The sequence below is a fragment of the Podarcis melisellensis genome, assembly GCF_964234715.1.
Source record: "Podarcis melisellensis genome assembly, chromosome: 3".
NCBI classification, from domain to species: Eukaryota; Metazoa; Chordata; class Lepidosauria; order Squamata; family Lacertidae; genus Podarcis; species Podarcis melisellensis.
Window position 1 is genome coordinate 2,991,173 of NC_138530.1, and position 15,694 is coordinate 3,006,866.

The following is a 15,694-nucleotide window of genomic DNA, read 5'->3' on the forward strand; positions in this document are numbered from 1 at the left end:
TACTCCAGTCCTCTAAGAGTCTCTGGCCCTGCAGGTTTCGAATCCTTCCTGTCAGTTTGTCTAATTCTGCATAGTCCATTAATTTCATTTGCCACTTTTCTTTCGTCGGTAATTCTTTCTGTTTCCATTTTTGTGCCGATAATATTCTTGCTGCCATTGTTGCATCTAAAAACAATTTACAATCCTATCTGTTAATATCCTCCCCTGCAATGCCAAGTACTTTAAGGCATTGCTTCTGTGATTATTACTATGGCTGCCCTTGGTCCTGGCCTGTGGTTGCGCAAACCCTCCATCTTCCAGGCCAGACCTCTGTGCTGCTGCTGCTGCTGCTGCTTCCCCCAACAAGCCATGATTTTCCTTCCTTTTTCTGCTGCTGCAGCAGAAGCCGCTGCCATCTCATTAACCGGCTGCCTGTGTGGTTCGTGCAGGAGGCTGAGCAAAGGAGCCTGCTCAATCAAACGGAATTTGCCACGCCAGGCTGGGACAGCGGCTGCTGATGAGGCAGAAGCAAGGAGCCTTGGCTTGCAGGGAGAGACCGAGAACCCAAAGCAGGCTGATAGAAGCTGCTGGAATGACAGGACAGGGGACCCTTTGCTCCTTCCGTTGTTCTTTGCTGGGGGGTGCACTGGACGCCTATCCTACAGCTGACATGCATGTGTGAAGGGTTGTGTGTGTCCTTGTGCAGGGTGTCAGGTACTAGCTGTTTGTCAGCTCCTAGGCGTTTGTCTCTCTTCCGAACTCCCAGTTGCTAATCCAGCGCAGGTTGGATTAATGTGGTTCCTTAATTTATAAGGAACACATGCTCACACGTCCTGTTGCTTCAGACAAAGGTAAGGGATGCGGGTAGCGCTGTGGTCTAAACCACTGAGCCTCTTTCGTTTGCCAATCGGAAGGTCGGGGGTTCGAATCCCCACGACGGGGTGAACTCCCGTTGCTCTGTCCCAGCTACTGCCAACCTAGCAGTTCGAAAGCACGTCAAAGTGTAGATAAATAGGTAGCGCTCCGGTGGGAAGGTAAACGGCGTTTCCGTGTGCTGCTCTGGTTCATCAGAAGCGGCTTAGTCATGCTGGCCACATGACCTGGAAGCTGTACACCGGCTCCCTCGGCCAATAAAGCGAGATGAGCGCCGCAACCCCAGAGTCGGCCACAAATGGACCAAATGGTCAGGGGTCCCTTTACCTTTACCTTTAGGATGATATCTGGGACACGGGTGGTGCTGTGGGTTAAACCACAGAGCCTAGGGCTTGCTGATCAGAAGGTCGGCAGTTTGAATCCCCACGAAGGGGTGAGCTCCCATTGCTCGGTCCCTGCTCCTGCCAACCTAGCAGTTCAAAAGCACGTCAAAAGTGCAAGTAGATAAATAGGTACCGCTCCAGCAGGAAGGTAAACGGTGTTTCCGTGCGCTGCTCTGGTTTGCCAGAAGCGGTTTAGTCCTGCTGGCCATATGACCCGGAAAGCTGTCTGCGGACAAACAGTGGCTCCCTCGGCCTGAAGCAAGAAGAACACCACAACCCCATAGTCACCTTTGACTGCACTTAACCGTCCAGGGGTCCTTTTTTTTTTTTTTGCTTCAGTCAAAGGCATGCATTTATAAAGGCAAAGCCGATTGCGTGTCTGGTTTATCTCACTGCGTCATTCAAATGTCTGCTTGCTAAAAGGTTGCTTGCTGCTGCAATGGGAAGAGAACCAGGACTTGAACGATCAAGGGAGGCGCTGTGATTTGGTGGCAGCCCATATGCTTTTTGTGCAGAAGGTTCAGCTTTCAGCATCTCTTGTTTTTTGAAAAGTAACAAGTAGATGATTGCCGGTGGGGAGGGAACTTCCCTCTGTTCAAGTCTTTGGAAAATGGCTGCCAGTCAGAGTAGACCAGCTTGCCTCGCCCGCCCGCCCCACCCCCACCCCCATGTCTTGGACTACAACTCCCATCATCCCTGACCATTGTCCTTGCCTGCCAGGGCTGATGGGATTTGCAGTCCCAAGCTTTTGGAGAACTTCAGGCTAGGGAAGGTGGAAATAGACAATGCTAGGTTAGGTGGCCAAATAGTTTGGCCCAGGATAAAGCAACCGCCTTTGATTCTATGCTGGATTAGCTACCTTGGCAACTACCTAAGTACAGAGAAGGAACTGCCAGCATCAGAACAAGGATGAATAATAATAATAATAAAATTTTATTTATACCCCACCCTTCCCGGTTCAGAAAAACAGGCTCAGGGCGGCTAACAACAGATTTAAAACACTTAATTGATGCAACAGTATAAAACATGAATAATAAGGAAGAGCCCTGGGCCAACATCTTCAAAAAGTTATTCACTGCAATCCCAAGGTTTCTTTCCTTGTGAGTTGCTACCAGTTATGACTCCATTAATGTACATGTGAAGTTAAGATTTATTTATTTTTTTGCCCCACTTTGCAACACTTGACATGTGCTTACACAGAACCACACTTGCCATTTTATTGCCCGGTTTAGAGGCAGCCTTTCGCAATCCCTTTCTACCGCCCCAAACGATGTTGTAGCACCAGCAAATTTGGACACCACCCTGACTCCGGGTCATTTAAGAAAAAGTTGAAAAGCACAGTCACCCCACTCCCGAGGGCTTGAAAAACTTAGATTAGCAAGGCAGGCATTGGCAGGCTCTGTTTGGGATCAGATCTGGGGTGAGGGAGAAAGGACTGTTTCCATGAAAGACGCAACCCTTTGCGGACGGTGGGGGCCTCCCTGGGCAGCCGCTGAGGCTGAGCCAACCTACTCCAAAGGAGCTTGCCTCTTGCCAGGGCTAATTTAGGACTTAAAGAGCAAGCAAGGTGAGTCTCCTTTCCACGGGCTTTCGGAATAAGCGAGGAAAAGGGTTGGTGGATGCAAGCTGTGTCTCGAATGAAGCCGTATCTTGAGCAAACAGATGGCTCTTAAAAGCCAGAATGGCCCTTTCAAGTTAAGAGAGGGCTTGGATGCTTGGAATTTGGAGTTTAGCTTTTTTTTCCCCTCGCCCCACTCCCTTTTCAAGATAATTTGGCAAGGCATCCCCTCTGAGTTGGCCTGGCTCTGGGCCAGCGTAAAAAGACAAACTGGTCTGGAGCCTCAACCCAGGGCAGAGTTTGTTTTTCTGGAAGCCATGTTTTACAGGGCTGAGCACTCCTTAGGTGTATCTCCCCTTCTCTCTTTCGTAGTGGGCTGGTCGAAGCAAAAGGGCTCATCACATGCTGGTAGACTCTTGGACTGTACCATGACAAACTTTGGGGCAGGGGGTGGGGGCTATAGGACTGAATGCTGCCTTGTACTATAAATAAAAGACATTATCATGGCACATAGTTGTCCAAGAGAGACATTCCAGTCAAGGGACTGGGGGGAGATTTGATCCAGTTTGCATTCAAAGGTGAGCTTAAGTAATTCACACTTAATGAATAACCCACGTGAACTGCCATGAGACCTGTGGCTATAGGGTGGTATACAGAGGTACCTCAGGTTACATATGCTTCAGGTTACATACGCTTCAGGTTACAGACTCCGCTAACCCATAAATAGTACCTTGGGTTAAGAACTTTGCTTCAGGATGAGAACAGAAATCGTGCTCCGGTGGCGTGGCGGCAGCGGGAGGCCCCACTAGCTAAAGTGGTGCTTCAGGTTAAGAACAGTTTCAGGTTAAGAACGGACCTCAGGAACGATTTAAGTATTTAACCCGAAGTACCACTGTATACAAATTTAAACAACTACTGAAACAAAGCCATCTTGCAAAGTTTGCCCTTCTCCGAATTTTGCGATTCAGTTCTCCAGCCCAGGTAATGTGTACCGAAAATGCGTATAATGTGCATTTACATGCAGATTAGTGGAAGTTATGTGGAAAAATGCAATACAATGGGGGGAACGTCTTGCAAAAATCTGTACAACAGGCAAAGCTGCATACCAAGATGTGCATATTGGCATGAATTTTCACGAGCACTTAAAAACAAAACACATTCACAAACTGATGCGGAAATGCGGAGAACTGCTCTTAAGGCAGGAAAAATGAGAAACTGAAACTGATAAATCCACCCACCCCGTTCTATGCTCAGAGCTTAAATTTCAGTGTTTAAGGGAGCTCTTCCATGCAGATTCAGGCCCGCACTTCCCCGCCTGAAGTGGTGCAGTCCAGAAACAGCTTTACCAGGTGACGATGAACTGTTTTTAATCTGTGCCTAAGACTCATGAGCCTTTCCTTTTGCAAAAGATAATTGTGCTGCCACAGCACAGGCAATTCCAAGATTGTTTTTGTTGTTGTTTAGTTGTTTAGTCATGTCTGACTCTCCGTGACCCCCTGGACCAGAGCACGCCAGGCACTCCTGTCTTCCACTGCCTCCCGCAGTTTGGTCAAACTCATGCTGGTAGCTTTGAGAACACTGTCCAACCATCTCGTCCTCTGTTGTCCCCTTCTCCTTGTGCCCTCCATCTTTCCCAACATCAGGGTCTTTTCCAGGGAGTCTTCTCTTCTCATGAGATGGCCAAAGTCTTGGAGCCTCAGCTTCAGGCTCTGTCCTTCCAGTGAGCACTCAGGGCTGATTTCCTTCAGAATGGAGAGGTTTGGTCTTCTTGCAGTCCATGGGACTCTCAAGAGTCTCCTCCAGCACCAGAATTCAAAAGCATCCATTCTTTGGCGATCAGCCTTCTTTATGGTCCAGCTCTCACTTCCATACATCACTACTGGGAAAACCAGAGCTTTAACTATACGGACCTTTGTTGGCAAGCTGATGTCTCTGCTTTTTAAGATGCTGTCTAGGTTTGTCATTGCTTTTCTTCCAAGAAGCAGGTGTCTTTTAATTTTGTGACTGCTGTCCCTATCTGCAGTGATCATGGAGCCCAAGAAAGTAAATTTTTGATATTAAGTGCGTCCAAATGACATGTGATTGCATGCACGGAGCTGAGGCTGGAAGTAGCCCCAAAAGATCACATAAAGGGGCAGAGCAGAATGGGCTTATGTATGCGGGGAACCCCCAGACAAAATGAGAATATTCCATATATAAAGCACCTTCCGTTAAGTTCCACCTCGCTGCTTGAAGAGCAGGAGCGCAGGAAACATGCCTTGCGCTTTTGGGAGGGGGAGCTTCTGAACCCTGCGTCAGCTCACTGCTTTTTCCGTTCTCCTTCAGGGCATCGCCCAAGCTACCTTCATCGGCCACGACTGGGGCGGTGTCACGGTGTGGCACATGGCTCTTCTTTACCCAGAGCGAGTCAGGTGAGTTGAATTAGCATTTGTGCAGCATTTTTAATTCTAAGGGAAATCAACATATTTAGCAGTTCCTCTCAACCTCCACCATTCACACATCTTAACACAAAAAAACAAGTCAGCATTGGGAAGGTAAGGGCCATCGCTCAGCAGGGAAGCCTCTGCCTTGCAAGCAGAAGGTCTTGGGTTCCTTCCCCAATGGCACTTCCATGTAGGGCTGGAAAACTCCTGCCTAGAATCCTGGAGAGCTGCTGCTGGTCCATGTGGACAGTACCAAGCTTGATGGACCAATGGGGTGAGAAAACTTCCTGTGTGTGATGGCCTGGGACTGAGGCTCGGACTCGGAACCGGAGGAGTCTCGGTCCGCACCAGATCCTCTGCCTCAGGCAGCATCTGAACCAAGTCTGGGACCTGATCCTGAAGAGCCCCATTCTGCCCAGGTTCCCCTGCAACAAGCACCAGCTGGGCCGAGTCAGGGGCCTGAGCCTGTCCTGGCTCCAGATGCGGGGATTCCCTCGTTGCCTCCAACTGGGCCATCACTTACAGCTGCTCCACTACCGGTTGGGTCAGGGGAGGCTGAGGCGGCCTCTGGGTCTAGTAACCCACCGACGTTTCCCGAGCTGCAGAGACTGAGGTCTGAGAGAAGGAGAGACCTGAGTACTCGCAGGAGGAGTGCTCGCCTTTGGGCGAGACAGGGAGGTGAGTCACCGGGGGATCAGGACCGGCCGTTACCCCGACAGAAATAAAAGGCTGCCGGACCCTGACCCAGGTTGCGGGAACAACATTGCTGCTTGATGGAACCTGCCTGTTACCATGTGTCTGACCTTGCCTGGTTTCCTGCCTTGGCCCTGTTGGACTGACTGCTCATGGAATCCTTGGATTCGGGACCGGACCTGGACCGCGTTGCTTGGGTTAACCCCTGGGCCCAGCACACTGTGTTCCTAACAAAATAGCATTAGTATCTTGAACTTACCTGGGCAGTGGTGTTAGCAAATGATTCCCATGGTGCTATGTGCAAACCTCTGTGCTTTGCTCGGAATAAACATGTAAAGTAGGGCAACCTGGCCTTATTTATTTATTCATTCATTCATTCATTCATACATACATACATACCCCGCCCATCTGGCTGGGTTTCCCCCTGCCTCTCTGGGCGGCTCCCAACAGAATTAAAATCACAATAAAACATCAAACATTTAAAACTTCCTGATACAGGGCTGCCTTCAGAATTCTTCTAAAAAAGTTAGGTAGTTGTTTATTTCCTTGACATCTGGTGGGATGGTGTTCCACAGGGCGGGCGCCATCACCGAGAAAGCCCTCTGCCTGGGTCCCTGTAACTTGACTTCTCACAGGGAGGGAACCTCCAGAAAGCCCTCGGAGCTGGACCTCTGTGTCCGGGCTGAATGATGGAGGTGGAGTCGTTCCTTCAGGTATCCAGGGGCGAGGCCATTTAGGGCTTTCAAGGTCAGCACCAACACTTTGATTTGTGCTCGGAAACGTACTGGGAGCCACTGTAGGTCTTTCAAGACTGGTGTTATGTGGTCTCGGTGGCCACTCCCAGTCACCAGTCTGGCAGCCGCATTCTGGGTTAATTGTAGTTTGACTTGTTATGCTTGTGACCAGTCCTTGATGCATCAAGCCAAAGCTTTGTGTCCAAAGTCAAGAGCAGGGTTATTAATGAGCAAACGCCTAGATTTGATTTCATCGGAACTGAGAGAAGATGGCGTCTGCCAGCAGTGATATGACTTTTGGATTGATTCGGCACAAACACCAGCGTGTGAGGAGATACTTCAACAACAGAGGAGAATCATACACATAAAATCCACACAGAAACACATCATGGCTTACTTCAACTCGCTTGTGGAAACAACCCAGAGGTCATGAAAGAAGGAAGGTTAACAACAGGAACTATTGGAAAGACTATCCAAGGGAGCAGAGATATGAGATCATCAGAGCCCCAACCGAACTTGAAGCATGGGAAGTCCCAACAAAAAATTTATAATTCAGGCAGAATATTTGGACTATTTGACATTTATTTGTATAATTTGGAACATTTAATGTGGTGATTGGATTGGATTGTTAAAATGGGAAACTTAATAAAAATTATTTTTTTTAAAAAAAGAAGATGATAAAGGAATTGGATAAGTAACAAGAAAAGAAAGGTTAAAAATTTAAATGAAATTAAGGGGAAGAATTTGCTGAATTAACATAATTGAAACTGGAATACAGAGCGGGGAGGTATGGGGAAGTCGGGAAAGTAAGGTATAAGAAAAAAGGGAATGAAATTATACCTGTTCTTTTTTGTTTCGTTTTTCTTTTGTCTGTGTTTTATATTGTCCTATTTTGCTTTTATATAACTATTGAAAAACTATTGAAAAGAAGAAGAAGAAGATAAAGGAGAGCAAATAAAAAATCAAGAGCAGGATTTCTTGGCCAGAGCAGTGATCTGTCTCATTTGGGAGGGGTGGTACCTAAATTTATTTAAAATGTTTAAGATGCCGGAAGACTGTTGCTTTTTGCAGCCACAGACTAACACTGCCCTCTGGCTTCTTTCTGAAATGTTTCAGGGCAGTGGCTGGGCTGAATACGCCCTACAAGCCTTCAGATCCCACAGTAGATGTAATGAAAAAGATTGAATCCATACCTGTCTTTGATTATCAGCTCTACTTCCAGGAGCCAGTAAGTATCATAAGATCAAGATTGTAGAGTTGAAAAGGGTCATCTAGTCCAACCCCCTGCAAGGAAGTGTAAGAGTATGGAAGTTGGTGACGTGTACCGTGTTGGTGTCCAGCTGAGGCTGTGCCAGAATCTAGACTTGGGGTAGGTATTCTGTTTTTAATCCAAGGTGTCTGGAACTGGACCCTGAACTGGACCATATGGAGGATCCTGGTCTGTAGTGGACCACACAAGGGCAGAAGGCCAGTCCAATCTAGAGGCTTCGCTTCGCCGACAAATTACAGGAGCTGAGGTTGCACTCCTATCCATGCCTACCTGAAGAGGGCTCTGAGACCTGAGCACGCAGAGCCTCCATTCACACATCGTGCTACACACTAAACCATGGTTTGGTGTTCATTTTCTGCTCTTCGCTAAACCATGGTTTGGTTTCATTTTTTGCTGTTCACTAAACCATGGTTTGCTGTTCATTTTCTGCTGTTCGCTAAACCATGGTTTAGTGTGGCACTGCAATTGTGTTCGTTCTCAAGGAGGAGGAGGAGTTTGCAGCCGTTCTGCTCCTCTCCAGGCCTGTAAGGTCAGTTCAGGGCAGCCACTAACCCAGGTTTGGCTTAGTGTGCCATCCGAACCCGCAGTTAAGGTTTTCGGATAGCTCAGTTGGTTAGAACGTGGTGCTGATAATGCCAGGGTCCTAGGTTCGATTCCCTTGTGGGACAACTGCATATTCCAGCTCTACAATTCTGTGGTTCTATTACATCCTAAGCCCAACCTGCGCTGACCTAAAAAGTCTACAGAAAACCAAAGTGGGTAGACTCCTCTCTGGCACCCCTTTTAGGCTGCAAGACTCCCAGCTCAGACCTGAGAGCTAGAGTGTTGGTTGATTCCTCTTTCCCACCCTGGAAGATATGCAGCACAGACAGTTTGGGCTTCAGCTGCTGCCAGTTTCCTGCATTTAGTGTGCTCAGGGCACTGCAATGGTTCAAAGGAAGCAAAACTCTTGTGCAAGCCCAAATTGTAGCTCTTGGTTCCATGTTAACCATTTGTTTTGTCACCTTTGATCTTGGGAGTTTTATCACGCTTTTCTGGTGCCCTGCCATGAGTTGATTGCTTATGAATAGTCTTAGGGATGAGTTTTTTGTCTGCAGATTGTTTCAGGCCTGCAAGAATACGTTACGATATGATAATCTTTATAGTCATTGCCCCATACAGAACAATGAAATTGAAAAAAATCTACATCAGACATTCAAAAACCAACAAGCCTGCTATCCCAGCCTGGTTAGCCCCCTAAAAACTCTGATACCCCATAATTAAATACAATATACTCCCATAGAGACTACCTTACACTGCGTTTAAAACCAAAATCGCATTTGGATAGAAACTGTTTCTCAGGCGGCTAGTCCTAGTCTTTATAACCCTGGACCTTCTTCCAGAAGGCAGAAGCTGAAAGAGATCATTTCTGGGGTGCGCACTATCCTGCGCTATCTCTGCAGCTTTCTTATGGCACCTGGAAGCATAGATTTGACCCAAGGTGGGAAGAGTGCACCCAATTATTCTCTCCACAGTCTTTACAACCCGGGACAGCGTTGTTTTTCCCCTGACCATGCAGCTCCCAAACCACACACACAGACCATAAGTTAATACACTCTCCACAGTACAATGGTAAAATGCCATCAACAGGTCCTTTGAGAGATTATTTTCCCGGAGGATTCTCAGAAAATATAACCTTTGCTGAATGCCCTCCATTCAGTCTTTTCCGCGTGATGTGATGTTGCATGCTGGGACACAGAAGCAAAGGGAGGGACCTCAGTAGCAGCTCCTGTCTAATATTCAAGGGGAGGGAGTTCCAAAGTTTTAATGCCACTAGCACTAAGAGCCCAAATCCTGCGTTGAATTTGATTTGAATTAATTTTATAATGAAATGATTTTAGAATCTTGTACTATTTTATTGTTGTTAGCCGCCCTGAGCCCGGCTTTGGCTGGGGAGGGCAGGATATAAATAAAAATTATTATTATTATTATTATTATTATTATTATTATTATTATTATTGTTATTATTATTATTATTTGGAATGGACCTCCTGATAGGATGGTTTCTGCAGCAGGCCCCCCACTGGGTATCTAAGGGAGTGAGATGATCTCTCAGAAACCAAGATAGTCTTCCTAGCACGACCCAGAACTCCAAATCCATTTTTAAGGCTGAGAAGAGGAATAAAGGGAAAATTCATAGTCCTTGTATTAGCAAGGCTGGAAGTGAATTTGAGAGAGAGAAGGCGCTCTGTAGAGCAGCCTTTACAAAGCTGGTGCCCTCCCCCCCCAAAAAAAATGATTTGGACTACAACTCCCATCAGCCTTTCCAGCATGTTGCTCTCCCTACTGAACTACTTCCCCCCCACCCTCAGTCGGCCCTCTGACCACTAGGCATCCTGTTTTGCAACCTTCGAGTTTTCCTAAGGCTTTTTTTCTTTATGTGAGGTTTTGGTTTTGTGTTGGCTCTGGAGCGAGAGATTTGTTTTGGCCTCAGAACCCGCTGCGATAAACTATTCCCTTGCCAGAAAAGATCTATTTCTCACATCTGTGGCAAGCTGCAGTTTTGCCTTCGCCAGCATGAAGCAGACGGCCCTGGTTCTGGCTGAGCCCGTGCTGGCAGCTTCTGGGGAAAAGCTTCACTGAGTGGGAAGAAGAGGTCCTAAGCTTTTTTCCACATTGGACTGAGTTCAGCCTCTGCCTCCTCTCCTCTCCTCTCTCTGTGTGTTTGGAGGCAGGGTGAGGGAGGCAACCCAGCTGGAAGTGATTTCTGGGCGCCCGAAGTGCATTTCCTTGTCGTCGCCCTGCTTCGCTCGCAGTTTTGATTAAAGGGATGAATTATTGAAATCGCCCAATTGCCGCTCAAGGTTATTGCTTTCCAGGGTTGTTTTAGCTGGCGTTTATTATGCAAATGCTCTTCTTCTCCCCCAAATTGTCCTCTTCCCTAACGCTTTGCACTGATTTTTTGTGTGTGTGTGTTCACGCATGCACGCTCAGTTTTGCACCCTTAGGAAAGTTTGCGTCCGTGGGAAGCATTTTTCTTTTTCATTCATTACATACAGTGGTGCCCCGCAAGACGAATGCCTCGCAAGATGAAAAACCCGCTAGACGAAAGGGTTTTCTGTTTTTCGATGCGCTTCGCAAGACGAATTTCCCTATGGGCTTGCTTCGCAAGACGAAAACGTCTTGCGAGTCTTGCGATTTTTTTTTTGCTTTCCCCCCCTTTTTCTATGCCGCTAAGCCTTTAATAGCCTTTAAGCCGCTAAGCCTTTAATAGCCGCTAAACCGCTAATAGTGCTAAGCCGCTAAGCCGCTAATAGGGTTGCTTCGCAAGACGAGAAAACCGCTGGACGAAGAGACTCGCAGAACGGATTATTTTCGTCTTGCGAGGCACCACTGTACATCTCAAATTCTTAACATTTACTATGTATTCCTTCCTCCCTCCCCTCCTAGGCTTTCCCCAACTTCTGCTTCTGGTTTGTTTCTCCTTTCACCCACTTTGCTACCTCCAAACAGAAAAAGTAAGGTCCGTATAGTTAAAGCTATGGTTTTCCCAGCAGTGAAGCATGGAAGTGAGAGCTGGACTATCAAGAAGGCTGATCGCCGAAGAATTGATGCTTTTGAATTATGGTGCTGGAGGAGACTCTTGAGAATCCCATGGACTGCAAGAAGATCAAACCTCTCCATTCTGAAGGAAATCAGCCCTGAGTGCTCACTGGAAGGACAGATCCTGAAGCTGAGGCTCCAAGACTTTGGCCACCTCATGGGAAGAGAAGACGCCCCGGAAAAGACCCTGATGCTGGGAAAGATGGAGGGCACAAGGAGAAGGGGACGACAGAGGACGAGATGGTGGGACAGTGTTCTCGAAGCTACCAGCATGAGTTTGACCAAACTGTGGGAGGCAGTGGAAGACAGGAGTGCCTGGCGTGCTGTGGTCCATGGGGTCATGAAGAGTCGGACACGACTAAATGACTAAACAACAACAACAAAGCCAAAATAGAGAAGCCATTCCTTTTCCTATAGCAACAGCTTTGGTCTCAGTGCAGAGCAAGCAGGTTTCTGTGTCTCAGCTTCCAGTCTGCTTCCAGATCAGCTCACACCCCAAAACTCAGGCTCTTGTTCTCTCACCTCAAAGCTAAGTAAGTGTGATGTTGGAAAGCCCCCCAATTTGCCTGGAGGGCCCCATCTCTTAGTGATAGCTCTTTCCACCTAGTTTATTCTTTCGGGATGCTGACGAGGAGACTCAAGCAGCCAGATAAGGTTGTTCTCTTACAAAGAAGCTTGTCTGGGAAACAACCTCCTCTCTTAGATGCCACCACACCCAGGGTGTAGGACCCCAAGAATGGGAAGGGACTCAGGGCATCATCCAGACTGGCCCATCCCCCCCCTCAAATCCACAACATCAATAATAATAAATATTGCCGCTTGCTGTGGATAGGGGCACTGGAGAAAAATCCTGCCTGGTTCACCATCTTCTTTCCCTTAGTGTCCAGCTAGATATGTACATACAGTGGTACCTCGGGTTACAGATGCTTCAGATTACTGACGCTTCAGGTTACAGACTCCGCTAACCCAGAAATAGTACCTCAGGTTAAGAACTTTGCTTCAGGATGAGAACAAAAACCGTGCTCCGGTGGCGTGGCGGCAGCAGGAGGCCCCATTAGCTAAAGTGGTACCTCAGGTTAAGAACAGTTTCAGGTTAAGAACGGACTTCCAGAATGAATTAAGTTTTTAACCCGAGGTACTACTGTACATATATAATTGGCCTGTCGCTCAATATCTAAGAAACCAAAGTGCTGCACCAACAAGCACCACAAAACTCCTCCGAAGTGCCACAAATCCAACTTAATGGTGTAAAATTGGAGAATGTCAATCATTTTTCCTACTTAGGTAGTTATCTTTCCACAAGGGCCAACATTGATGCCGAAATCCAGCATCGCCTGAGCTCTGTGAGTGCAGCTTTCTCCCGATTGAAGCACAGAGCATTTGAGAACCAGGACATTCACAGGGAACCCAAAATGCTTGTTTACAAAGCTACTGTACTACACAACTATGCTTGTGAAACATGGACCACTTATAAACGCCATCTCCAACTCCTCGAAAGATTCCCTCAGCGGTGTCCTCAAATTTTTTTACACATCACTTGGGAAGGCAGGCAAACTAATGGCAATGTACTAGAAGAAGCAAAGATCACCAGTGTCAAAGCAATGATTCTTCAACATCAGTTTCATTGGACTGGTCATGTTGTTTGGATGCCTGATTATCAACTTCCAAAGCGGCTCTATTCCTACCTTAAGAATGGAAAGCGACATACTGGTGGACAGCAAAAGAGGTCTAAAGACTCTCTCAAGACAAATATTTAAAAATGTTGTATAAATACCAACAACTGGGAAACACTGGCCTGTGAGCTCTCCAATTGGAGAATACCTTCTACCAAAGGTGTCATTAACTTTGAAGAAACACAAACTCACAACGAAAGGGAGAAACGTGCTAAGAGGAAGGCACATTTGACGAACCCTCACCATGATCAACTCCCACCCAGAAACCAATGTCCCCACTGTGGAAGGACGTGTGGATCCAGAATTGGCCTCCACAGTCACTTACAGACTCACTGTTAAAACCGTATTCATGGGAGACAATCTTACTCGGCTATGAGTGATCGCCAAAGTAGAAAAAAAGACATACATAATTTTATCTGTATGCCACATTTCTATAGTTAAAACCATCCTCAAGGCAGGTTACAACATGGGGAAAAAAACCCACACATTTACAAACCTAGCAAAATTAGTCATAAACAATAAATATAATGCAAGAACGGACTGGACCCCCTTCACCCTTTCCCACAGTTTTGCTCCTTTCCCACAGTTTTGCTCCCCACCGTGCCTGCAGTGGGGCAAGTAATCTTGGCTCATCTGGCCAGCATCAAAAGGAGGAAAAATCTCCTGGGCTGGCAAGTGTGCGTCTCAAGAAGCAGAGCTGGTAGATCTGGCCACGGCCTTGAAGAATTCTTTCCTGTTTCCCGGTGCCCATCCAAGCTCTATATGGCCAGCAATCCCACCTCATCAGCAGTTTGGCTTGTGGGGTTGGGAAGAATTAGTGCTGAGGTTGGGCTCTGAATCACAGCTGGGCTAGTCTACAGCAGTAATCCAATTTAGCTTTGCAAGGAAAGAACCCATCATTCACCGAGAACAGAGAGTGGATGACAATCCAGCCACATTCAGGCAATTGGAAATTGGAGCCGACTGGCACTGTCAGCCCAGAGTGATGAGGGGCTATAAAATCTGCTGCTGGCACCATCTGACTTTTATTGATTTCCTGGTTATCTCAAATGTCAGGAGGGTGCTTTGTGTGTGCCCCCCCTTTTTTTCTTTCAGTGTTGTCGTTAACCAGTTCTTTAAAAGCAAACTGCATTAAACCGACTTTAATCCTTTCTTTAACATGTTCGGTAGATAAAGGGAACACTCTGAATGTAAAATACCTGGATCTGCAGGAACGTTTCTTTCACACAATGCTGCTATGGTTCAGTCTGAGGTCTCTGGGCCAGGAGCGCAGTCTGTTTCGAACAGCGCACTCCAAGAAGCACAGGGACAGAATTTGCAGGCCTTTGCAGGGCTGCCGGATCTCTGGAGACTTGGGGTCTGAGCGCCCAGGGTTGGCAACTGAGCCTGAGACTGTAAGAAGAGCCTGCTGCATCATGCCAGTGGTCCATCTATTCCTGCATCTTGTTCTCACAGTGTCCACCCAGATAACTCCACGGGAAACTTGCAAGCAGGATTTGAGCACAAGAACCTTCTCCCCTCCAGCGGTTTCCAGCAACTGGGATTCAGAGACATCTCTGCCTCAGGCAGTGGAGGCAGAGCAGAGCCATCCTGACTAGGAGCTGGGCTTTTTTTCCAGCAGGAACTCAGTTCTGGCACCTTTCAGGCCGGCGCCATTGCCATTTTAAGAGAACAAAGGTTCCTGGTGCGTTCCAGCACCTCTTTTTATAGAAAAATAGCACTGGCTAGGAGCCTCTCCTCCAGAGTCTTCTCTTATCCTCTTGTAGAGCCATTTATTTATTTATCTTGACTACCATATTTTTTTCGCTCCATAAGACGCACAGACATTTCCCCTTACTTTTTAAGTGCATCTTATGCAGCGAAAAATATGGTATATTCACATAACCAAGAGACCACAGGGCGGTTTCCAACGCCCATCTAAGCTTGGTGCACCTGTGTCAGCAAGTTCCATAGTTGAACTGTGTGATGTGTGAAAAAAGACTTTCTTTTATCTTTCATCTGTTCTGAACATTCCAACAGTCTCCTTTGGATGGTCCCGGAGTTCTGGTTCCGTTTTTTCATGTTACCAAACGCTTGCAAATTTTCAGAACTGCATAGCTCAGAAAAAAAAGTTTTTGAAGGCCCTTTTGTGGAGGGGTGGGGAGAGAGAGAAGGCACCTGTTCACAAACCTCCCCACGGCAATCTTGCATTTCCCCAAACTGACATGCCAAATGAGGCCAGACTTGTGGCGCTCTCTTGCCCTGAAAACAGAAGCATCTCCCGTGTGAGAGACAGACTGAAAAGTGGAGCTCTGTTGACTTCTGGGCTGCCTTGTGGAGACATTTGCCTCTCTGGAAATGCATGTTTCCCCTCTTTTGTTTCATTGGCTCCATGTTTGCTTAAACAAAATGGAATCAACAGAGCACTTTAAATTACAGGAAGACAAACCACCCCCTTTTTCTCAGGCGGCAGCTGTACAAAGCTCAAGCGAGCCTGATGCTGTTCAAACAGAGGGCCCTGCCAGCCCTTCCTCCTGGCAAGAGGCG

At 47.2% G+C, this 15,694-nt stretch overlaps 1 protein-coding gene across 1 annotated transcript in view; it reads left to right on the forward strand.

Annotated features, from left to right (window-relative positions):
* EPHX2 (epoxide hydrolase 2) overlaps positions 1–15,694 on the forward strand; it is a 98,713-nt gene that overhangs the window by 65,323 nt on the left and 17,696 nt on the right. Inside the window, exons 11-12 of the mRNA XM_081904092.1 lie at positions 5,119–5,204; positions 7,760–7,871. Of these exons, the coding sequence (XP_081760218.1) occupies positions 5,119–5,204; positions 7,760–7,871 (198 nt within the window). The remainder of the gene's footprint in view (positions 1–5,118; positions 5,205–7,759; positions 7,872–15,694) is intronic.